The sequence below is a fragment of the Manis pentadactyla genome, chromosome 2 (assembly GCF_030020395.1).
Source record: "Manis pentadactyla isolate mManPen7 chromosome 2, mManPen7.hap1, whole genome shotgun sequence".
Taxonomy (NCBI): Eukaryota; Metazoa; Chordata; class Mammalia; order Pholidota; family Manidae; genus Manis; species Manis pentadactyla.
The window spans coordinates 210,453,965-210,480,802 of NC_080020.1; the positions used below are offsets into that span (position 1 = coordinate 210,453,965).

General features: G+C 36.1%; 1 protein-coding gene across 19 annotated transcripts in view; it reads right to left on the reverse strand.

Moving 5' to 3' along the window:
• BIRC6 (baculoviral IAP repeat containing 6) overlaps positions 1-26,838 on the reverse strand; it is a 285,292-nt gene that overhangs the window by 213,206 nt on the left and 45,248 nt on the right. For 14 of the 19 annotated variants that reach the window (XR_008995888.1, XR_005033811.2, XR_008995886.1 and 11 more), the window contains exons 10-17: positions 23,893-25,287; positions 18,662-18,811; positions 16,123-16,348; positions 14,379-14,539; positions 13,216-13,347; positions 12,601-12,732; positions 2,255-2,433; positions 1,148-1,281 (exon numbers count right to left, since the gene is read on the reverse strand). Coding sequence is in view for 15 of the 19 variants with exons in the window: in XM_057497290.1 (XP_057353273.1) it covers positions 1,148-1,281; positions 2,255-2,433; positions 12,601-12,732; positions 13,216-13,347; positions 14,379-14,539; positions 16,123-16,348; positions 18,662-18,811; positions 23,893-25,287 (2,509 nt within the window). In the remaining 4 variants the exon portion in view is untranslated. The remainder of the gene's footprint in view (positions 1-1,147; positions 1,282-2,254; positions 2,434-12,600; positions 12,733-13,215; positions 13,348-14,378; positions 14,540-16,122; positions 16,349-18,661; positions 18,812-23,892; positions 25,288-26,838) is intronic. The other 5 variants (XM_036931659.2, XM_036931660.2, XM_036931658.2 and 2 more) reach the window with 3 other exon arrangements.

Consider the following 26,838-nt stretch of genomic DNA (forward strand, 5'->3'; position numbering starts at 1 on the left):
TCAACAGAGGTGAGGCTCAGAACCTCACCCCCCCTGTTCTGAGAGAAATCTTCTGCATACGTGGATGTTTTATTGCCCTTGTCTAGCTCAGATTAACACATACTCTACAGGCACACACCTGATCATCTACATTTGCTCTCTTACAACACTAAACTCTGTTTTCTACCTTTATCTCATATCTACCTACTTCAGCATTTTATTAAAAATAATAGTAATAGAGAAATGTGGTATCCACATATAAATCAAGTTTAAAAATCAAATGAATATTCATATTTGAACTGACTGTGTATAGTTCATAATGCATGAACAAAACCGAAAGCTTCTGTGATGACTGCCCTTGCACTGTTCACCATGTAACTTATTCACTATGTAAGAATTTGTGCTCCATGTAAGAATTTGTTCGTTATGCATCAGAAGATTGGAGACTGACGAAAATTAGGCTTGGGGTGGATTAATGATTGTGCATTGAGTATTGACCCCCCTATACAGAAATTTATTGTGGTTAACAACTATTTGATCAATAAATATGAGAGATGCCCTCACAAAATATATATATACATATATATATATATAAACACACTTCCAATTGTAAAATAAATAAGTAACCGGGATGTAATGTATAGCATAAGGAATATAGTCAAAATATTGTAACAACCTGGTATGGTGATACCTGGTACCTAGAATTATCATGTATATAAATGTTGAATCACTGTGTTGTACACCTGAAACTAATGTAATGCAATACTGTTGTCAACTACCCTTCAATAAAAAAAATAAATAAATAAATAAATGAATAAATAAATAAAAATAATAATTATCTACAAAAAATAATAATATTAATAATAATAATATATTCTGACAAAGACTGAGTAAACCTCAAATTATGTTTATGTCTTTCATCTTTCTATAAATATTATATTCCTTGTACATACCAAGCATTGTATAGATAACGGGGATAAACCAATGAAGTAGAAAGACAATCATACCCTCCCTGATATCACAAGTTCTTAACTAGAATAGAAAGTAAACAAAAATTTTCAAGTAAAAACTAGATTAAAAAATTTTTGTGACTATTGGTATGTTTATTAGGATTTTTCCTGTGTACTTTTATTATTATGAGAATAGTAGGGGAAGGAAACAAGGTTACCTTTCCTTAGAAATTGAAGTTTTCTTAAATCTTCTAATAGTGACTGAGACCTCTTGAAGTAAATCACAGCCCCGGAGGTTTTCTGATTTACGGGTGCTACTTGCATTTTCATTCTTAACATTAGATGATTTTTCCTTAATATATAAAAATTAGTAATTGTGCAAGTGAAACAAAAAAGTTCCTAATAAAGTTTTCAAATAAAGGAAAATAATTGAATTATGACTATCAAACATGAATCTTCAATTAAAATTACAGCTTTTACCCTCATACTTAGTCAATGACTAAATTACCCCAAAATATGAGAAAAAAACAATCACTGTTTTAAAGGCAATAATCCAACGTTTAAAGATTATAAAGCCTAAGTCCTAAGTCCATGTCCTCGTTACAGTGCTTAGATGCCATGTGAGATATGACAGCTCCCCAATCGCTAATACTCACTTTCAATATGAAAAGTGGACATAGTAACAGCACCTGCTCTGCCCACCTCAGTTATTTTGAAGATTAAATCAGATAACATACTCAAAGTCCTTGAAAAACTGAAAGCCCTATACAAATATAAGGTGACTGATGTTACTAATATTGCTATTGTTGATTACGAATGCTGATGACAGAGAAAGTCTCCAGAGTTCAGGAAAAATCCAAGATCATTTTGAAGAGACAATCCAAGAAAATTATATAAAAACAGCATGATACACAGATAGTTATAAAAAAAATCAACCATGAAAATCAGGATATATCTCTCTAAAATCACTTCCCAGCTTCTCTTCCTTCATCTTCCCAAATGTTTGCAAAAACAAAAAGTGATGAGGGCATAAAAACAAACTCACACCTAAGGAAATAAGAATTATGGCCTAAAATAATTATAAGGGAAAGTACGTGCTAACAATTAGCCCCTACTGAGCATACTTTATAAAATATTAGGTAGTTTGCTTAAAGTTAATTCAATATATTTACTTCTTAATTTTTTAAGTCATTGCAAGGAAAAATACAAACCAAATGTCAACTGAAAGATCAATGGAGGGTCATACTTTTCCAACTAGTGTGTCCAATTTCATCCACAATGTTTAAAAAAGCATTGTTACAGTTCAAAATGACACTATTTCATACCTTGCCTGCTGCAACTTTTGCCAAGAGTGAAGCAAGTGAATAACCCTTGTTACTCTGGTGTTTTAGGGATGGAAGTCTTACTACAGGGCGTATGCCACCATTGCAGATCTCATCTGTTCCTCTTTCATTCACTGCCTTGACATGGATTAAAAATGAACGGTATTTTCCTCCTGCCATACCTAGAGGAGTGGTATAAAAGGGGATGATTAACTGAATCACCAAAAAAGTGCACTGTTTGATCTTCATATAGCAAGTTAAATAATCAATTACATAAAAAGAAAAACACAGTCAGAATTACCAAACTACACAGCTCAAGTATAATATGACTAAACAACCTTACTGTTATTAGCAAAAGATGCTGGCAGCAGAAGAACAAAAAGCACAGGAGATGTAAGGCAGAAAAGATGAAATAGTTGTTATTAACATTTGGCATATTTTTCCCCAATGAAGTTATTTATTTTAATAACAGAAATTTTGTGAATTACAGGAAGACATAAAGCAGAAACTGTCATTAAGGCACCACCCATATAGATTAATGATGCCATAACTCTGCATATCCACCCAATCTTTCTTTTAATAAATTTTTTAAATTAAGATATCCTTGATATACACTTTTATAAAGGTTTCACAAGAAAAACAATGTTCTTGCTACATGCACCCATATTATCGAGTACCCCCCCAATAACCCATTGCAATCACTGTCCATCAGGGTAGTAAGATGCCACAAAGTCATTACTTGTCTTCTCTGTGCTACAGTGTCTTCCTCATTACCACACACACACACCATGTGAGCTAATCATAATATGCTTCAATCCCGCTCTCCCTCCCTCCGAACCAGCCCTCCCCAACCCATCCGTTTTGGTAAGCACTAGTCCCTTCTTTGAGTCTGTGAGTCTGCTGCTATTTTATTCCTTCAGTTTTGCTTAATTGTTAATACTCCACAAACGAGGGAAATCATTTGGTATTTGTCTTTCTCTGCCTGACATATTTCACTGAGCATAATACCCTGTAGCTCCATCCATGTTGATGCAAATGGTAGAATCTGTTTCTTATGGCTGAATAAGTACTTCATTGTGTATATGTACGACATCTTCATTACCCATTAATCTACTTGGACACTTACATTGTTTCCAAATCTTAACTACTGTAAACTGTGGTGAAACATAGGGGTGCATATGTCTTTTTGAATCGGAGATCTTGCTTTCTTTGGGTAAATTCCTAGGAGCGTAATTCCTGGATCAAATGGTATTTCTATTTTTAGTTTTTTGAGGAACCTCCATACTGCTTTCCATTGTGGTTGTACTAATTTACATTCCCACCAGCAGTGTAGGAGGGTTCCCCTTTCTCCGCACCCTCTCCAGCATTTGTTGTTCTGGTCTTTTCTGTCTTGGCCATCCTAGCTGCTGTGAGGTGATATCTCATTATGCTTTTAACTTGCAATGCCCTGATAATTAGCAAAGTGGAACATCTTTTCATGTGCCTGATGGCCATCTGAATTTCATCTTTGGAGAAGTGTCTGTTCATATCCTCAACCATTTTTTAATCGGGTTATTATCTTCTTGGGTATTGAGGAATGTGAGTTCTTTATACATATTGAATGTTAACCGCTTCTCGGATAAGTTGTTTACAAATATATTCTCCCATACAGTACGATACCTTTTTGTTCTGCTGATGGAGTCCTTTGCTGTACAGAAGCTTTTTAGCTTGATGTAGTCCCATTTGTTCATTTTTGCTTTTGTTTCCCTCCCCAATGACACGCGTTCAGGAAAAAGTTGCTTATGTTTACATTCAAGAATTTTTTGCCTATTTTTTCTTCTAAGAGTTTTATGATTTCATGACTTACATTTTCCATTGATCCATTTTGAGTTTACTTTTCTGTATGGTGTTAGACAATAATCCAGTGTCATTCTCTTCCAAGTAGCTGCCCAGTTTTGCCAACACCAGCTGTTCAAGAGGCTCTCATTTCCCAACTGTATATTAACTGACCATATATGCTTAGGTTTATATCTGGGCTCTCTAGTCTACTCCATTGGTGTTTGGGTTTGTTCTTATGCCAGTACCAAATTGCCTTGATTATTGTGGCTTTCTAGTAGAGCTTGAAGTTCGGGACCATAATTCCCAAAGTTTTATTCTTCCTTTTCAGGATTGCTTTGGCTATTCAGGGTCTTTTGTGGTTCCATATGAATTTTAGAACTATTTGTTGCAGTTCGTTGAAGAATGCTGTTGGTAATTTGATAGGGATTGCATTAAGTCTGTAGATTGCATTGGGCAGGATGGCCATTTTGACAATATTAATTCTTCCTAGCCAAGAGCATGGGATGAGTTTCCATTTATTAGTGCCCTCTTTAATTTCTCTCAAGACTGTCTTGTACTTTTAAGGATATATGTCTTTCACTTTCTTGGTTAGGTTTATTGATAGGTATTTTATTATTTTTGATACTATTGTGAATGGAATTGTTTTTCCTGATTTCTCTTTCCGCTAGTTCATCACTGGTGTATAGGAATGCAACAGATTTCTGGTATTAATTTTGTATCCTGCAACTTTGCTAAATTCAGATATTAGTTCTAGTACTTTTGGAATGGATTCTTTAGGTTTTTTATGTACAATATCATGTCATCTGGAAACAGTGACAGTTTAACTTCTTCCATGCCAATCCAGATGCCTTTTATTTCTTTGTGTTGTCTGACTGCTGTGGCTAGGACCTCCAGAACTATGTTGAGTAGAAGTGGTGAGAGTGGGCATCCTTATCTTCTTCTCGATGTTAAAGGAAAAGCTTTCAGCTATTCACTGATAAGTATGATGTTGGCTGTCGGTCTGTCATATATGGCCTTTATTATGTTGAGGTACTTGCCCTCTATACCCATTTTGTGGAGAGTTTTTATCACGAATGGATGTTGAATTTTGTCGAATGCTTTTTCATCACCTGTGGAGATCTTCATGTGGTTTTTGTCCTTCTTTCTGTTGATGTGGTGGATGACGTTGAAGGATTCTAATACTGTACCATCCTTGGATCCCTGGAATAAATCCTACTTGATCATGATGGAAGATCTTTTATATGTATTTTTCAAATCGGTTTGCTAATATTCTGCTGAGGATTTTTACAAGTATGTTCATCAAGGTATTGGTCTGTTATTTTCTTTTTTGTGTTATCTTAGCCTGGTTTTGGTATTAGAGTGATGCTGGCCTCATGGAATGAATCAGAAGTATTCCCACTTCTATTTTTTGGAAAACTTTAAGGAGACTGGGTATGAGGTCTTCTCTAAATGTTTGATAAAATTCAGCAATGAAGCCATCTGCTTCAAGGGTTTTCTTCTTGGGTAGTTTTTGATTACCGATTCGATTTCGTTGCTGGTAATTGGTCTCTTTACATTTTCTGTTTCTTCCTGGGTCAGTCTTGGAAGGTTGTATTTCTCTACAAAGTTGTCCATTTCTTCTAAGTTATCCAGCTTGTTAGCATATAGATTTTCATAGTATTCTCTAATAATTCTTTGTGTTTCTGTGGGGTCCGTCATGATCTTTCCTTTCTCATTTCTGATTCTGTTTATGTATATAGATTCCCTTTCTCTCTTAATAAGTCTGGCTAGGGGCTTATCTGTTTTGTTTACTTTCTCAAAGAACCAGCTCTTGGTTTCATTGATTTTTTTCTATTGTTTTATTCTTCTCAATTTTATTTCTTTCTTCTCTCATCTTTATTATGTCCCTTATTCTGCTGACTTATGGCCTATTTGTTCTTCTTTTTCCAGTTTCAATAATTGAGACTTTAGACTATTCATTTGGGATTGTTCTTCCTTCTTTAAACAGGCCTGGATTGCTATATACTTTCCTCTTAGAATTTCCTTTGCTGCGTCCACAGAAGTTGGGGCGAAGTGCTGTTGTTGTCATTTGTCTCCATATATGCTTGATCTGTTTTAATTTGGTCATTGATCCATTGATTATTTAGGAGCATGTTGTCAAGCCTCCATGTGTTTGTGAATCTTTTTGTTTTCTTTGTACAATTTATTTCTAGTTTTATACTTTTGTGATCTGAGAAGTTGGTTGGTACAATTTCAGTCTTTTTGAATTTACTGAGGCTCTTTTTGTGTCTTAGTATATGGTCTATTCTGGAAAATGTTCCATGTGCACTTGAGAAGAATGTGTATCCTGCTGCTTTTGGGTGTAGAGTTCTGTAGATGTCTGTTAGGTCCATTTGTGCTAATGTGTTCTTCAGAGCCTCTGTGTCCTTACTTATTTTCTCTGTGGTTGAACTGTCCTTTGGAGTGAGTGATGTGTTGTAGTGTCCTAAAATGAATGCATTGCATTCTATTTCCTCGTCTAATTCTTTTAGTATTTGTTTCCCATATGTCGGAGCTCCTGTGTTGGGTGCATATATATTTATAATGGTTATATCCTCTTCTTGGACAGACCCCTTTATCACTATGTAATGTCCTTCTTTATCTCTTGTGACTTTATTTTTTTTTGAAGTCTATTTTGTCAGATACAAGTACTGCAACACCTGCTTTTCTCTCCCTATTGTTTGTATGAAATATCTTTTTCCATCCCTTCACTTTTAGTCTGCGTATGTCTTCGGGTTTGAGGTGAGTCTCTTCTAAGCAGCATATAGATGGGTCTTGCTTTTTTATCCATTGTATTACTCTGTGTCTTTTGATTGGTATATTCAGTCCATTTACATTTAGGGTAATTATCAATAGATATGTACTTATTGCCATTGCAGGCTTTGGATTTGTGGTTACCAAAGGTTCAAGGTAGCTTCTTTACTATCTAACCATCTAACTTTAACTCACTTATGCTATTTTAAACACTGTCTGATGATTCTTTATTTCTTTCCCTTCTTATTCGTCCTCCTCTACTCTTTATATGGTAGGTGTTTTATTCTGTACTATTTTGTGTTTCCCTTAACAGCTTTTTTGGATAGCTGATTTTATTTTTTTGCCTTTAGTTAGTATTTGGTTAATCTCCTTTCTTTACTGTGATTTTATTTTCTCTGGTGACATCTATTTAGCCTTAGGAATAATTCCATCTGGAGCAGCCCCTTTAAAATACCCTGTAAAGGTGGTTTGTGGGAGGCAGATTCCCTCAACTTTTGATTATCTGGAAATTGTTTAATCTCGCCTTGAAATGTAAATGATAATCATGCTGGATACAGAATCCTTGGTTCAAGGCTCTTCTGTTTCATTGCATTAAATATATCATGCCATTCCCTTCTGGCCTGTAAGGTTTCTGTTGAGAAGTGTGATGATAGCCTGATCAGTTTTTCTTTGTAGGTGATCTTTTTTCTCTCTCTTGCTGCCTTTAATACCCTGTCCTTGTCTTTGATCTTTGCGATTTTAATTATATGTCTTGGTGGTGTCCTCCTTGGGTCCCTTGTGTTGGGAGATCTGTGGGCTTCCATTGTCTGAGAGACTATTTCCTTCTCTAGCTTGGGGAGGTTTTCAGCAATTATTTCTTCCAGAACACTTTCTATCTCTCTTTCTCTCTCTCTTTCTTCTGGTACCCCTACTATGCAAATATTGTTCTCTTTGGATTGGTCACAGTTCTCTTTATAAATCCTTTTATCTCTCTCTGCTTCAGCTTCTCTGTATTCCTGTTCTGATTTCTATTCCATTAACAGTCTCTTGCACCTCATCCACTCTGCTATTAAGTCCTTCTATAGATTATTTCATTTCTGTTATCTCCCTCCAGACTTCATCCCTTAGCTCTTGCATATTTCTCTGCAGTTCCATCAGCATGGTTATGTCTTTTATTTTGAATTCTTTTTCAGGAAGATTACTTATAACTATCTCACCAGGTCCTCTCTCTGGCATTATTTGAGTGATTTTGGACTGGACCAAGTTCCTCTGCCTTTTCATGGCACTAGAAGAGGTCGCTGGCAAGTGGCATGTGTGTCAGCTGGGATAACAAAGTCTCTTCCTGCTTGCAGTCGCCTTGCCCTTCTCCGCTGCCTGTGTCTGTTATCTGCACACAGGGAGCAGTTGCTGTGAATTAATTCCCCGAGCTGCCGTGGGCACGGCGGCCCTTGGGATGGCCTAGTGCACTGCCAGTGGTCGCAGGGGTGCCAGGTGTGTTCTCCTGTGAGAACAGTGCCCCTTCGTGCCTTCCAGACTTTGCCCCAGGTTCCTCTGCTTGTGCCAGGCGAGGGTGTGCTGGGGGCATTCTCTGGGTCTGGCCCGGTTAGCTGCACGCTAGGAGAAGACTCTGTGTGGTTGCTGTTGGTGGGGCTGCTCCCTGGCTGGTCCACAGTAATGGCGGGTCGGCCAGTTTGCTTGCAGTGCCATTGTGGGGAATGAATAGCACTGCTTATCACTGTGAGGGGCTTTGTAGCTGCATTGCCACCCAGGAGGTTAGGGCGCCTGAAGTTCCTTAAGATTCTCAGCCTGCTGGGCTGAGTGTGCCGGTACAATTTTGTCCACCTGTTATCTCCCTCCGGAGTTCATCCCTTAGCTCTTGCATATTTCTCTGCAGCTCCATCAGCCTTGTCCCTTTAAGACTTTTCAAGTGCCCGCTTTTCTTTTGTCCCAGGGGAAACAGGGCTGTGGGGACCCGCTCGCAGTCACTGTTTCAGATTTTACTTTTCCATTTCTCTAATATCCAGTATACCATGAGATGTGCATCTGTGCTCCCAGTGCAGATAACTAGGGCTGGTTATTTAGCAGTCCTGTGCTTCCACTCCGTCCCAACTCTGATTCTTTTCCTTCTGCCAGTAAGCTGGGGTTGGGGGAGTGCTTGGGTTCCACTGGGTCATGGCTTTGTATCTTACCGTTTTTGTGGGATGCTGAGTTCTCACAGATGTAGATATAACCTGGTTGTTGTACTATATCTTCTGGTCTCTCTTTTAGGAAGAGTTGCATTTGCTGTATTTTCAAAATACATATGGTTTTGGGAAGAGAATTCTGCCACTGTACTCACGCTGCCATCTTCTACTGTCTGCCTGTTTCATCCCTCCTTCAAATTTAAATGATAATCTTACAGGGCAGAGTATTTTTGGTTCGAGGCCCTTCTGTTTCATTGGATTAAACATATCATGCCACTCTGTTCTGGCCTGTAAGATTTCTTTTGAGGTTTTCCTTTGTAAGTGATCTTTTTTTCTCTCTGGCTGCTTTTAATACTCTGTCCTTACCCTTGATCTTTGCCATTTTAATTATTATATGTCTTGATGTTGTCTTCCTTGGGTCCCTTGTGTTGGGAGACCTGTGCACCTCCATGGCCTGAGATACTATTTCCTTCCCCAAGCAATTACCTCCTCAAAGACACTTTCTATCCCCTTTTCTCACTCTTCTTCTTCTGGTACCCCTATAATGTGAATATTGTTCCGTTTGGATTGGTCCCACAGTTCTCTCAATATTTTTTTATTCCTAGAGTCCCTTTTTCTCTCTGTGCCTCAGCTTCTTGTATTCCTGTTCTCTAATTTCTATTTCATTTACCGTCTACTGTACTTCATCTATTCTGCTTCTGTATCACTCTGTTGTATGTTTCACTTGAGATACTGTATTCTTTACTGATTGAATCTCATTCCTGATTTCTTCCTTGAGTTCTTGAATATTTTTCTGTAGCTCTTTGAGCATGTTTATGATTTTTATTTTGAAATGTCCTTCAGGAAAACTGATGAGTTCAGTTTCACTTGGCCCTCTTTCTGGTCTTTGTGAGATTTTGGGTTGAACCAGGTTCCTCTGACATTTCATATTTGTAGTTGGCGCCACGGAGTGCCCAGAAGCTGTACTCTCTGCAGCTGCTTAGCTCCTGGAGCGATGGTGGGGGTCACAGGGGAGCGGCACTGGTGCCTGTTGGGAAGAAATAGGCCTTTCCTGCTTCCCTGCTGCAGTGCCATTCTCCACTTCCAGGGCCAGTGCGCTGAGGATGCAGGGAGAATCCTCTATGCTGGGCACTTGCAGCTGCTGAAGGTGGGGCTGCCCTCTGACTGGCCTGGGGCAATGTCAGGGGCAGCTGGTTTGTGAGCCAGTGCCAGCTGGGTGGAAGGCACAGCAGGCTGCATATCACGTTGGGGTCCTTGGAGTTGCACAGCCCGCCAAGGGGATGGAGCACCTGAAATTCTTTTAAGTTCCCAACCTGCTGGGCAGGGTATGCCTGGACAATTTTGTCCACCTGTCCTTTCTCCTGAGTAGCAAGCTCTGTGCAATCCTTGCCCCTTTAGCAGCCCTCTTGCTGTTGGGAAGTCTCTCAGACTGCCCGCCTTTCTTTTGTCCCAGAGCAGCCAGTTGTGGATCCCTGTTTTCCACAAGTGGATGGAATATCAGTCTCTCCAAGTATTTCACCTGTCTTAGCTTTCCAACCCCACTAATCTCCAGAGCACCATGCAATGTAGGTTCATGCTCCCAGAGCAGATCTCCAGGGCTGTTTGTTCAGCTGTCCTAGGCCTCTAGCCCCTCCCCACTCTGCTTCTCTTCCTCCTGCTGGTGAGCTGGGATGGGGTAAGGGCTTGGGTCCTACCAAATCATGGCTTTGGTACATTACCCTGTACCATTAGGTTTGTTCTTTTCTCCAGGTGTATGTAGTCTGGAGCAACCTTCTTTCCTGTTGCTCTCTTAGGATTAGTTGTATTAACCATATTTTCATATTATATGTGGTTTTGGAAGGCCTCTGTCTCACCTCACACCATCTTTAATTCCGAGTTTTGTCCACCCAACCTTTTTATGCATGCATACACACATTTGTGTGCACACACATACACATAAGCATTATAGTATTTTATCAGTTGAAAACGCACAGGATTTGGAGTCATTACCTGGGTTTGCATAATGGCTCTGCCACTTACTAAGCATGCAACAAATTAACAGTTCAGTGCCTTTAAATGTAAAATGAGAACAGCAGTGCCTACCTCAAAGGTATCTAAAACACTTTGAACTGTTCATTGCACAAAAGAAACAATAAATATTGGTTGCTATTATTACCAGTATGTTTTTTCTTGTTTTAACTAAATTGAGATATTATACAATACATATGTAAAATATACTAAAAAATGCCCTCAAATTAATACATCTATCAGTAAACCATCCATTACTGCCTCAATAAGTATTGTATCTTTTGTTATTACAAAGTGATCTTTTTGTTTTCCACCAATCTGTCTGCCTATTGAACTAGCATAGGGTAGTTTGAATAATGTAGTTTGAATTCAACGTAGTTTGAATAATTCAAATACACTATTCTTCTTATTCCTGTATTGTCCTATGTTCTAATATCTGACAAAAACCACCCTCTCAATATTCTTTTTCCAAATTTCTTAGACCCTTATCATCATTTTATTCTTCCATAAAAATTTAGCAATCATTTTCCCACCTCCAAAGACATTCAGTAAATTCTAGGAAAATTGACACTTTTAAATTATTTAGTCTTTTAAAATAATGTTATATAATTTCATCCTCCATTCTGTCAAAGTCAATGTTTTTATTTTCTTATTAAAATTTAAGTTTCACATTCTCACTCAACAAAACCAACTTACACTTTGAGCAATATAAGCAATTTTACTAGTTTTGCTTACTATGGTATTCCAGTATGTAGCCTAACACATCAGGAGGTCTCATAAATTTAATAAATGAATGAGATGCAGTCAAGAGGATACATTAAAACGTGTTTAAATAGCATATCTGCAACTAAAGTTAAGTGCGTGAATGGGACAAACGTTTAATATAAAGGGGATGTATATAAATTAAAATAGCTGTTATTTAGTTGGTCAGCTATTTTCTTGATCTGGGGAAGGATCTCCATACCTCAATCCACCTCCAAATTTACTTTCATAATCAAGCTAGGTGTTTTGTTTGTTGGTTTTATTCACCTCTGGGACACAAAAATTAGAAGAAAATTTCTACCTGTCAGTACCTAATAAGTCTATAATAGCGAATTATTTTTAAATACATATTAATAATAATTTGTATTTATTTGAGACAGGCAAGTTTTAAATAGGATACCATCAAAACTCTTTCATAAAAAACTCTCTTAAGATATTATAAGAATATACAATGAACACTCTTAAGACCCAGGACTCTTCGTTGATGGGAAAGACAAACATGACAAAGATGATGTTTGGTTACTTGGAAGAGCTGTTACATGACACTAAGTCACCCTGTATTCATTTTCCTTATGCTTTTTCAAAAAAAGCACTGAGACCTCCAAGACACAAACAGTAGGATCATAGTTTCACACAATATAGTCACTTAATGAGAGGAAAAGACCTCAGTTACCAGAAAACTGATGGACTTGCTAATGAAAATCTCAAACAAAAGAATATTTTACTGAGATCAGTTTTTTTAATCTTATAATTTTTTTTCAATTTTATAATTATGGCATTATTTATTCTTTTTTTTATTATTTACTTTTGTAAAATATGTTACTTTACCTTTAACAAGTTTCGGGCTTGTTAACGTCAGCATCCCAGCATGCCCTGATAGATCAAGGCCACTTGCAAGCCATACTGGCCCACACAGAATGTCTTCTTTATGATCTTCTAAAAATGGACATAATCTAAGACCTAAAAAGAAAATGCACATTTTCTTTTAAATTAGTTTGCAATTTAAAATGAGATGCTTAATAAGCAAATATCCATCCCATTTACATATATACCACCGCACAAAATACCATATTTAGAATGTGTTCAAGAATTCACTATCAGTATCAGCTAGGGAACTATAGTAAATTATCTGATACATTATGTTGCTTTCCATTCCCATAGTAATTTCATTCGCCTTAATTTTCCAAGAAAAAATTGTAAAGCCATGACATGATTTCAAATCCCAAGATATTATAAAACAAGAATGCAAATATTAGTGCAGTTGTTTTCACAAAGATGAGCTGAAAGTTAAGCATATTGCCAAAGCAGAATTATAGGTTATTTTTTAATCATGTTCTTAAAACCAGGTTTTTACAAGCCATAAGGTAATCTCTGCCCAACATGATGCATGTGGATCACTATTCTTTTCACTGTCATGGACAACAGCTCTATTATTTAACTCACACTGTGATTCCTCTACATCCATGTGCTGCATTTCTTCATTCAAATCAACCAGGGACGGTTTCCCATTTTGTTCCACTTCAATGTTAAGAGCTGGAGACAAAGGAAAGGTGATCTGCCTATCTACTGCTGTTTCTAGAGGATAAAAATATTAGTAAACTTAATTTTGCTTAGTATCAGTGATTTATGTGCCTAAAATTCTAAAATTTTCTGTTAAACTGGGAACTACTGTGATTTTCATCACAGATGCTATAAAGTGGTTTTCAGTAGAGGAAGAAAGCTAAATGCAATTAATTGTTTCACATCATCTTCTCTCTTTTAATGGTAGTAAAATATTCTCCTGAAGAAACAATTTGCTGGCAACTAAACTAGAAATTTTTCCCCAGGGTGCAGAGTATAAGCACCCTGCAGTATTAAAAATACCAATGACTCAAATACAAATCTGTCACAACTCCAAAGCACGCACACACACACATACACACACACGAAGTACACACATATACACAAACACACATAAACACCAACACACACATACGTATTTTTGAAGGAGGAAATTTTTCAGGTTTCAGTGTCTTTACTCCCTGATGTGAAGTAGCCATTTTGATCTAAAATTATCCCCAGCCTTTCAATTTATCTATTACAGAGGAATCACTGAGACATAACATCTAGTTCCCAGTATGCTCAATATGTGCAATCTATTTAAATAACTAAATATATAAAATTCTTGTAAGAAAGATAAACAAAGATGAGCATATTTCGTGCATTACAGAAAGGTTGGGTTTCACTAACAACCTTAAAAGAATATGTGACTTTCATCACAAAGTTCTTTTCCCAACCAAGCCTCTTAGAAAGAGAAATAAGGCTGGTATGCTAAAAATGAAACTAATTCACAAAGGAATTAATTACATTTCCCCAAAAGCATAATTAAATTATCCAAGTTTATGCAATTATGAACAATACTGAGCTACTGAAAAGCTCTGAAATGTTCTCAAGATTAACTCGTCTAAATAAAACTACTACAAAAGTAGAGCAGGAAAATAGTATGGGGTGTGGGGGCAATGTAGGTGGGGGTACCAAACCTAGACAGCCAGGTTGAAAATTAGTTTTTTTAAGAAACCAACTATAAGAAAAAATTCTTCAAACATAAATTTTGGTTTTTTTCTTACCATTGACTTTCCCTAAGCCTGGAGCTTTATTTTTCAGGAGTGTCACTTGTATCTGTGGAATATTGGTGATGCTTGAGTTCAAAACGAATTTGAAGTCCACATGTCCAACCATACAAGCTTTAGGTAGAACCAACTCAAATACATGTTCATCCCAGCTGTTGCTGTTAAATAAGGGGAAAAACACTAAATAAAGCAAAAGGCTTACTTTGGCCATAACCATATTATCATTAATATCACCTTCCATACTCTTTGATTTGCAGCCTCCAATAAAACTTAATGTTTCTCAGTGAGGTTAGAAGAAAATATAAGCAGCTCTCAACAGAGGTTAAACATAGAGCAATGAATGACCTTATCCGAGGAACTGCCTCCTGCCTTAGAAATGTATATTCCAATAAACACTTTTTCTTTACAGTGTGGACTATATTATGCATTGGCATTACCTGCTTGTTTCCGGGCCCCACCCTAAATCTCTGAGTGTGGTCTTAAGAATCTGCATTTTAAAATATGAACTTCTTTTTAAATTCTACATATACACTGAAAAATAAAAGTTTGCAAACCACACTCCTCCACTAAATTCCAGACTCATATCCAAATATGGCTAGACACCTCAAATTTATCATAAATAAACCCAAACCTCTTGATTACTCACTCCAATCTCAATAAATGGAAATTCCATTATTCAATTAGCTAAATTCAAAACCTTAGAGTCATCCGTTGACTCTTCTCTCTCACACAAGATGTTTAATACATCAGCCTGTAATATTCTTTCTACCTCCAAATTATACCCAGAATCTGACCACTCTTTTCACTGTCTCCACCATCTGTTATCATGGCCCAAGCTACCATTACCATTTCATATGGACTGCTACAATAGCACTCTAACTAGAATTCTCACTTCTACTGCTGCCCCCCAACATATACACCACAACCACTCATAATGTCATCAACACAATAATCTGATTATAGCCTTCTAATATGTAAATTATACCACAACACTCCTGTATTCAAAACCCTCTAACATCTTTCCATCTCACTCAGCACAAAAGTCTCACTAAAGCCTATAAAGACATTCATGATCTGGTTCCCAGCTACCTCTTTTCACCTCACCCCCCTCATACCACTCTCCCCAAGTTCACTGTGCTCCAATTCTGGTCTTCTTGCTCTTCCTAGAATTCATAAAACATACTCCTCAGGGTTTTTGTACTTGCTATTGCCTCTGAATTAATGTCTTCATGGAGGCCTTAGGCCCCTTATTCAAAAAATATCATACACATTTTCTTTCTCTCACTCTCACACACAGGCATACATCCAACAACTACTCTATCACTATACTGTTTTAACATATTTCACAGCCTTTATGACTACATATATAGCAGATATATATAGTACATACATAGGAGATATGACTACATATACCTGCTTCCTATCTGTCAATCCCCAAAAGAATATAAATTCCATGAGAGTCATATTACCAGTGCCTACAAGAATGCCTGCAGAAAAGAAACAATTGAATATTTGTTAAATTTGTGGATTGAATAACCAAACTAATTGTAATGGTGGACTACTCTCATTTTTTTATCCTATAGCTAAAAACATAGCTATTTCTAAAATTAAGGGGAAAAATAGAAGAACAAAGTTATTAATATACAAAGGTTAAGAGAAACCGTACTTTAAGAATTCTATGATGCCTCTAACAAATATCTAATATAGATTTAAAACTAAATAGCTTGGAAAACTGTCTTACCTATCAGTCTGCAGCTTCCAGGTTCGGGTATGCTGAGCGGCATCTCCATGGTGCTGCTGGTGCAAATGCTGCGGATGCCTCCTTTGCTGCTGTTCTTGCTGCACTTCCACCCAGCATGGAGGAACAGTAGCTGAAAACCGAGGAGTCAGAGTCTCAAAGCGGGTTAGCTCCACTAGAGATGTCAAGATGTCAAGGGTGAATGGCTGGTCCACCAATAAATCAACTCCTTAACAGAGAATGATGTAGAATTTGAAATAGATTTAAAAAAAAAAAAACAGAAGTTTTAATTGATGTTTTTTGTCTAGTCAATTACAACCTTTCACAAATATCCTCAAAGTTAATGATGTGGGCTCAGATTCCATACCTACATGCAACTAAAGTAACTAGTGCTGACAATGTAACAGCCATAAGAAAAACCCACCTTGAATATATTTTAAGTTACAGATAGGGTACTTGCTACTGAAGAAACCCAAACTTAACCTGTTAGAAGGGTCCCAACTGAGCTTTAACTAGCCCTAAGTTAATAAGGACCAAAAAAGTAGTGGTGCTGAAATGCAAGCCAAACTTACATCAGATCAAAAAGCTAAACAAATCAAAAAGCTAAAACATCAGCAAGCATATAACATCTGCCCTCTCTTACTATAAAAAAGAGTAATTTAAAAAAAGGAAAGCTCTATTGATGGCAATTACTTACAAACCAAAAGCTTCAACAATAATTTTCACTTCTGTGGTAGTTAAATATTACCTTGTATACATACCAGCATAACAAGGGTAACAACCTGCTTCAGAGAGAGTAGCTTTCTTTTATGAAAACATGTATTCATATCTGTGAAATGTCTAATATTAGATTCCAAAGCTAAAAGGGTGGTGTTCTTATTCCAATTAACAATAAACAGTCTCTTAAAAAAGACTAAAATGAAATCTGGTAGGTTTATAATATTTTCAAAGAAAATTAATAACGAGCGCTATAAAATTATTACAACAGTACTTCAAACCACATTTTTTTTCTCTCAAAGCTTACAGCTTTTAAAACTTGACAAAGAATGTGTTAAATATCGTTTGTAAACGTTAACAGCATGTCAACGTCCCTTCTTTACATTATTTACTTCTTTATAATCTAATTCATCTTCTACTAAAGAGTATTTTTATGCACTCTGTACAAAAATTCTTTTCCACTAATACCAGTAACCTATAAAACAGTAGTATATTAGCTTGTCAGTATTCAGTGTTAGCTTTTTAAAACAAGTAATATAGTTAAGACAATCAAGTCTCGATGAATTAATTATAGCAAGAGACACGAGTCAGTTTATCTCAACCAGGAGACAATCTTGCCTAAGGGCCATTTGCATGAAGGTGATTGTGTGTGCTACTGGAACCTTGTAGGTAGAAGCCAGAGATCCTGCTAATATAGCATAGGACAGTCCTCCTGAATCATCTAGCTCACAATGCCAATAGTGCTGAGACTGAGAAACGCTGACATACAAGATAGTAAAGATGAGCATATATTATACTAATTACCACCAAAGTTAACATACATTATACTAGCAATCACTAAAAGTTTGCCTTTGGTGCAAAGACAAATGACCAAATGCCCAACCATAAGCATTCACAAAGATCAAATAGCAACTTTATGTATTATTTCTATTTGGAACACATTTGAGTTCAAACACACTTTTCATTAAAGATTTATTAATTCTCTTAAATGCTAGATTCGAAAGACAAAATGTGTTAAGTGCTAAGAGTAAAACATAATAGTGCTATGGAAACACAAAAGGACTAACTGTGGGCATAAAGGGTAGGGAACAAGAGCTTAGCGTAACGTGAAGAGCATGAAACTGAATTATACACTTAAGAAATCATAAGAAGTTTATTGTAACTGGACCCGGGGAAGGCTAGAGTTACTTTATAAAAGTTCACAAAGAAAACAAAGATTTTTAAGCAGCAGTAACATATTAATGTTACTTCTTTTAAAAAATGGTTCTGGAGGGCAATGTAGAACATGGAGGGAAGAAAGGTAAAAAGAATAAACAAACAAAAAAGAAGCCTATCTAAAGGTTCCTAATGGAGTGATATGATAAAGGCCTGAATATACCACCCCCAGGGAGAATACAGATTTTCAGCTTTCCAATTCCACTACTAATATTAGTAATTTTAGCCATTCCACTGACTTTATTCTTATTAATGAACTCTTTTCTCTTTCGTATGTTTTTTTTCCCTCCCTAACTATAAAGCTCTATATTGACTGAAATAATCTTTTTACCTCTTAGGTGACTTCACCAATATTGGTCAACCTACCACAGGTTAGTTTAAGAAACATATCTTATTTTAATGTTTACATTTCTAACTACAAGAAAAATGAAAAATAATATACAAAACAAGCCTGATAAACAAATGTCAACAAGGAAATGATCTCCCTCAACAAAGTTACCAAAAGTTTATTATAATGAAATAATATTTAAGATTAAATAAAAGACTCAGAAAACTGAACATCACAATAATTTGCATTTTTAAAAAATCATTTAAAAACTTTGTATCACACCTGAAATGCCAGGACTTGAAGGATTTGATAAAGGTTTGGAACCTTCTAAAGATGGTTCTACTCCTTTAGAAAGAGATCCATCCACAAGTATATCAGCTTCATCAATATCATCACAGGTTCCTCCAATTTGGAGAAAGTGAAGCTCACCACCTACGGCATAGTATACAACATAATTACATGGAAAATGGGTAAACATACATACTATTTATTTAAGAAACATATTTTAGTATCACGATAGATAAATAAATAAGCACATAAAGAGAGCTACCGATGTGCTGTAACTCCAAGAATATGGAGATTAAGTTGCCAAGGAACTGCAAACTGAAAGTTAAATTTTATGAAGATGGAAAATACATAAACATATGTGAAAACAGTTATTTATCTAGTACTTACTCATGTATAAAGACACTATTTTAAATGTTTAACATTTAGTCTTCACAAAAACCCTTGAGGTAGGGACTGTTACTGTGGCCACTGTACAGATGAGGACACTGATGCACCAGCTCTACTGGGATCCACAGCCCAAACTTGCAGCAACAAAACTGAACAAAGATTCTTAATTTCTTGAAGCACTTACAATGAAATGAAAGTAATCTGGATTTCTATTTTTCATATGTCTATCAAAGAAAAACTGAAAGCGAAGTCAACAAGTATTTCAGACAAAAATCAATGGATAAAAGTATACTCTAACAAGAGCATTTGGAGATTCACTTCCAACAGGACAGCATAAGGAGGATGATATATATTCTTCCAGAAAATCAACTATTAATTGGACAAAACTGTTGTTTAATGAGGGTGGAGTACGCTGTGAAAAGCATAAGATTAACTGCTACTGCCAGAAGGTACTATATTTGGAAAGCAGTCAGTTTACAATGGCTAAGTGGCAATGAAAATGAGGCTCGTCAACTCTGCTTCCTCAAGTCAGGATCCTATATGGAGCAAGTAAAGCACTGGAAATAACAAGGAATTGAACACACAGTTACAAGAAGTGAAAGAAACACAGGGAGCTTGATAAACTCTCCACATATCCCACATTGATCAGAGGCTGCACACATGTATAGCAAAGACTATGTGGAGCCAAAGCCATCAACACATTCTCACTCAACCGTGCTCACAGGCCTATGCAGAAAGGATGTGAGAGGGCCTAAGAGAAAATATAAACAGAACAAAAGCCTGGGCACACTGGAAAACCACCTTACTGGTAAAGGTATGCAGGCATAATCTCTTATTAAAATCTTTATCTGACTACTAAGCTATGTGGGCACAGAGGTAACAAGTAAGAAATAAAGCTTAAAATTAAGACCAGAAAAAAAAAATGAAGTGAGGCATCAGTGGTTGCACACTGACCAAGACACAACTGCACAGATTTCATACATGTGGATGACCACACAGAACTACCTCCAAAGGGGAGAAAAATCAGAATTCAGTTTCTATAATGTTACTGAAAATGTCTAGTACTAAATTAAAAATTGTAAGACATGCAAAGAGTGACCCATGCTTAAGAAAAATAAAATTGATGAGAAATATCTTGAGTGCCCCAGATTTATATGTGGCAGACAAAGACTTCAATGAAGCTACTGTAAATATTTTTATGGAATAGGAGGAAACCAGATATTAATGAAAGGAACAAATGGTGATAATGACTCAACAAGGAATCTCAACAAAGAAACAGGAATTATTTTAAAAGAACAAAAGGGAAATTCTGGAGCTGAGAAGTAAAATAACTAAAATGAAACATTCACTAGAGAGGCTCAAAGCAAATTTGCGATGGCAGTAGAAGGAATCAGTGAAATAAAAATAGATCAACAGAAATTAACCAAATGGAATAAAGTATTTTAAAAACATTTTTAAAAGATGAAAAGCACCTTAGAGATATAAGGGAAGATCACGCATAAGAGCATACACATAATGGGAATTTCAGAAAAAAAAGAGAAAGGCAAAAACAATGAAATAATCACCTCAAATTTAATATAACTTCCCAAATTTGATGAAAAACATTACAGTACAAATCCAAACAGTTCAATGAACCTCAAGCAGGATACATACAAAAAGGTACACAAGTGCATAAGTTATAGTCAAACTGCTGAAAGCCAAAGACAATGAAAAAATCCTGAAAGCAGCAAATTAAAAACAAGCCATCACAGATACGGAAATTACAATGCAAATTAATGTCTGATTTACCATAAACAATGGAGGCAACAAATGACATGCAGAAATAGTCAACCAGTAGTTCTACATACAATACTATTCCTCCAGACTGACTGTGAAATAGAGACATTTCCAGATAAACAAAGACTGAATTTTTTCTAGCAGACCTGACTTGTAATAACTATTAACAAAGTCCTTCAAGATGAAAGAAAGCAATACCAAATTCACAAGAAAAAGCAGAGTACCAGAAATGATAAGTGAACATAATACGTATTTTTTTCTCATTTCTTTGTTAACTTTTTTAAAAAATAAAGATTTTGTAAAGTGACTAACACATTTTGGTTGCGTTTGTAACTCACCTAAATGTAGTGAGACAACAGTAGCAAAAGGGTGGGGCAGAAAATGATAAGAGCAAAGTTTCTATATTTTATTATAATTAAGTTTATATTACTCTAAAGTAGATTGTGATAAGTTAAACCACTCAAAACATAACTCCAAGAAAAGTATTTTAAAAAATTATCAACACAGGCACCAGTGGCATTCTACTAACGGTGGTAGGTCAGTAACTCCATCAAAGCAATTACTGAACTAGAAAGAGTGAGAGTAATTTACTATTTTGGAACCCTGGAACCTAACCAGACAGTTTTGATAACCAGAGAAGTGCTTAGTGAAAGAAGAGGTTGTCGATTTTTCCTAAGAGTGGCCTGTAGGAACCAGCTGCCATGCCCCATTCCTCAGCCATGTCCCAGCAGTGGGGAAAGTAGCCAGCTGTGCAATGGGTGGGTGGTAGGACCTCACTTCCTTGCTTCACGTATGTGTACACATATACATGTGTGTATATTGTTCCTGAATTTTAGTCAAAGACAGCTGCATCAACTTTTTAGTATATTATTAATACTACTTAAAATTAACTTTCAACATTTATTAACTGTAGATTTTTATCAAAAGACTCAATGATTCTCCATGAGAAAGTTTTATGCTATTTGAATATACTCAAGACAGTGTCTCGTCCATTTGATTCACCGTCGGCAAACGTTTTTTTTAATCTTGACCTACTTTATGAGCTTTCATACATATGAATTTAAAATTATCAATTTGCTTTCCTCTTTATTATTATTAATCTCATCTTTTCAAACGCATTTTGATCAGTCAATCCTTTAAGAACTGGGGGATAATTTTTTAAACGGTTAACTTCTCAGGCTTTTTCTCATCCTTCATCTGGATAAATTCCCTATCACATGAGATCAATTCCTAGAACTTTTCATTGTCCACACTCCAAGAATACATTAATCTATTTTATCGCTTAAATACTATTTCTCCCCTGAGTCACCAAAAGCATACCTCACCAAATAATCTAAATCATAAAACCCGACTGCATTTCTGGAAAATACTAGTATCTTACGAAGATGTGCCTTGGCATTATCTTTAACACACATAATGTGGGGGAGGTCAGAGGGAAGGCAGTAAAGCACAGAGAAGACAAGTAGTGACTCTATAGCACCTTACTACACTGATGGACAGTGACTGCAATAGTCTGTGTGGGGAGGACTTGATTATATAGGTGAATGTTAATAACCACAATGTGGCTCATGTGAAACCTTCCTAAGATTGTGTATCAATGATACCTTAATAAAAAATAAGTTAAAAAAAAGATGTGCCTTGGACCAGGTCACTCAGGTTCGTAACTCAGCTCCATTTTGGATGGCCTATGGCAAGCCAAAGTTTTTCATTTTTTTTTAAACTTCAGATTAAAAGATTCCAAAAAGTTCAACATGTGAGTCTTCCACTTTTGTTACATTCTGGAAGTATAATGCAGTTTATTTTAGTACTCTGGTGACAAACTGAGCAGGTGTGAACGCTGACTCTATCACTATTAACTCTGTGACTTAGGCAAGTTGCTTAACCTCTCTTTCCCTCAGTTTCCTTACCTGCAAAATGGTGACAATAATAGTGTGATGACTTAAAGAATTAACAGAGGTAAAGCTCTCACAACAATGAACTGACACATATCCGATCAATAAATTTGAACTAACTTTCGTGCCAAAGAGTATTTTGTTTTTTTCTGAACTGTATCAACTCTAACTCAAAGTTTTATTAGTATAAAGTTATTCTGCATTGCTCATTTTCTAAATCAATCTAGTTTGATTTTGACATTATTTGAAGATTTTTTTTCCCCTTGCTATTTCACTAGATTTATTTCAAAGAAGGCAATCTGAACCGCTACATTCACCATTAGACTTCTTGGCCAAACTCTTGAAATCTTTTTTAAGAGAGGAAAAACTCAGATTAATTCCTACCAGAACCACAGTTGAAATGTACAACATTTCTCAAGCCCAATTCCTCTGCCAGCCACTGGTTATTGTTACCTAGGCTTCAACTATCTCCTGGCCCTAAACTCCTACTGAACTAACAATAGGATTACTCATTTTGCCTGATACTGTTAATATCCTTTTCAAAAACTCTCTCTCCAAATTATAAATGAATTATTAAGAAAAGTAGGAAAAAAACTGCACATTGTTACGCTATATGGGCCTGAAACATTGCAAAACAGATTCACACTATCACCCGTGATTAAGAGTAAATCAGACAAGAAAAATTTATTTTTCAAAACTAGTAATTATTTGTTAAATATTTTTATTTCAAAAAGAAATAAGGACCAATATCTGTGCCAGAAACTTTACATACATTATTTTATTCCAAGCCTGGTAAAAAGCTGCCTTATTCTAGTTTATAAAAGAGAAACAAAGGTTTACTGAGTTTAAAGTAATTTGCTCAAGGCCACAAATTTAAGCAGATGCAGAATCAGGACTCACAGAAACAGCAGGTTACTTTCTTGAAGTTAAAGTAGAAAAGATACTTTCTGAAAGACTTATTAACTTATTTACAATTAGAATTCTTACCTAGGGCAGTAGAAAAAAGTTTTGAAACAGTTAAAACAATAGAAAGATTTACCACTTCATTATAAAAAAAATTAATTTCTCTCCATCTATATAGATCTAAAATTCATACTACATGTGCACATAAATGAAGGCAATATACACTGATTTTATAAGATTTGTAGAACAAACAAACCAAAAGCTTACCTTTGGTGCATGCACACAGCCTGTCTGTGCCCGAGCAGTAAATGACAGAAACAAATGTGTCCTGTTCCTCAGTGCCCTCCTTTTTGGGAGGTTCCACTTTGGCCAAAATTTCAAAGTTTGAAAGATCTAGTATTTTTACATATCCTCCCTGAGTGGTTATTACCAGGTGTCCAAGAGAAGAAATATCAGACTTTTTTTCTCTCTCAATACCATTCTTTGAGGCTGACTGCATTTCCTCAACAGGTTCCTCACAGTCATCCTCTCGGTTATCCAGTATGTCTGGTGGAAGCAAAATGAGCGAGGTAATTGTGTCCTGGGGATCTTTGATATGTTGGATTTTTATTGGCTCCTCTTCTAAAGTCACTATGCGAGTGGCATAATTCATTTTATAAAGTATTAAATATCCACCACTAACATTCCTCTGCTCAGGCTGAATTATCAAAGGAGTCTGTACATCTGCTGGTGATTCGTGTTGGATTACACTAATATTTGCACCATTCACTACAGCAAGATTTGATTCCAGCTCACCTTTCCGTCTATTACATAGTGCAGAGTTTAATTTATTTAAATTATTCAAGGCCTCTACTTGATTTATTGCACTCAAGGATTCAACAGGGCAAGTCCGCAGTCCCACCAACAAATGAATTCCATCAGCACAAGGAGTTATTGAGTCTATACAAAGATTCTCCTCCTCTGCAAACTTTGGCAGCCTCAAGCACTGAACCAAAGTCCCAGGCTTAGGAAACACAGAGCTCCACTTCTCAGAATCTGGAGAGGTAAGGCTGGCTGCTGCATCTGCAAATTGCTGAATGTATGTCACCGGTGGATCCTGCAGCAACAGCTGCTCTTGACTATCCAGCTCCATCTCAATTATCTGTGGAACTGTAAAACCATCATCATGCAAACTTTTACTCATTATATTGTTCATCTGTGAAAAAATTTTTCCTGCTTTCTCATCAGATTCCTTGATGCTATAAAGAAGCAAAATAGGCAAAGTCCTCCTTATGAGAGGAGAATTAAGCTCTGAATTAGTGCAGGATTCATTGTCAGTTGACCCTTGTTCTGATACAGTTTCACCCTGAGTTCTGCTTAAACCATCCAGTGATCTGTGAGAATTACTACTAATGGGTGAGGTAGCAGGAGATTTGTATGTTAACAAACCTCCAGCTAATAAACATGGAAAGGGAATGTTGTGCTGTTCCTGGTGCTTTTCCTTTGTCTTTTCACTCTTAGAGTTTGTTAAGCAAGGGTTTGCCCCAAGTTCTTCAAGATCCTTAACAGTATCTTCAAGCACATTTGCAACAATCTCCCACTGAAGTTTTTCTGGCTGCTGGAGAATGCTGAGTGCTGTTATATCAAGGCTCACTTCCATGGCTTCCTTCTGTGATGTATGCCCTTTGAAAAGGAACAATGGCCTTGTGAATTAAGTCAAAATCTGTATATAACGTTTTCATTTTTACTTGCGCAGTCAATGCCATAAAATTAAAAAATGGAAGAATGTAAAGTATTTTGAAGGAAATTTAATCATATTTGAAATAAACCTACTCAGAAAAACCATAAAGTTATTCAAGAGACCCAAAATCATTTTTAATTCAAAATACACTCTCCTGACAGTTTGTGAGCAAACCCTCCCCCCTTTTCTTTAATTAGGAGAATAGAAGGATTAAACAATTGAGACATCATTATCAAAATAATAGGATTTCTGCCCTTCAAATCTAAGCCAAAAAAACTCTCAATACCATTTATGCAGCTGTCATTTATGCACTTTGCAGAATATCCATGAAACATTACTGTAATCTCAGTTCCCCTTCTTCTGCCATTTAAAAGGAGCCAGAGCATCATCTCCTCTCTCCCACCTCACCATGTTAATTATCAGTTCATTGTCACAGTATGCAATATCATTTCAACCTCAGATTTAAAAAAAAATAACTAGAAAGAAAAAGTTCCCAAAATTCATCATTTTAAAGTGAAATATAAGTGTCTTGTTTTTTCTGTTGATTTTTACTTAATTTAAAGTCAACTATATCTTATTACTCCTACTGACCCTTTGTCTTTGTGTGCTCTTCAAGCTGTCCCCTAACAGCACAAAAGTCATTTCTCAGCCTCAATGCTCCAAACGTGCCCTCTCTGTCTACACAAAACCCTGCAATGTATGTCAGTCAACCCCTCAAGTTATAATCTCTTGATACTGAACTGAGAATTTCAATCAGTTTTTTTCTCAGTAGCACAAACTATTATCAGACAGTAACATTATCAGCAACAAGAATGTAAAGATCACTCTAGGTAACTTGTGGAAATGAAAAATAAAACTGGAATTTGCTTTACAATTTTAGGTAAGAAGAACACAGAGGAGTAAAGGAAACGAATGTAAAATAATTCAGGGTGGTGCATGCAAGTTTGAAAGCTGCCCAGGTAAAGGAATGGGCAAGCGATTCATGGACCATCAAACACTTAAGATATATTGCAAGTTCTGTTTATACCAGTTTTGTTAACTATTTCATTAAGGATATCTTTAAAAAGCTCACTGATGGATTTACTCAGAATTTCCCATTTTTTGAGGATAATCTTCATGTCACTATTATCGTCTAACACTAAAGCCATTTCTAGCTTAAGCAGAAGGAAAATTTAACTATAAACTCAACATTTTAATTGTCCTTTTGAAGACAAGTTGCATGTGGTACAGACATATAGACATGATATTTATTTAACCATGCATTTAGCTATATTCACATGCAGTCTCTCTATATTGCTAGGCACTATTTACTCTATTTTACTAATTTAGATTTGAAATTAGAAGTTAATTTACCAATTTATAAATTAAAATTAGTGGAAATTAAATTGGAAATTAAAAGTTCACAGTGAGATTTTATGAATGTATAGTACACTATAATAAATCTTGAGGATTCTCAACAATTTATTAGACTAAACTGTAACTTACTTAAATGA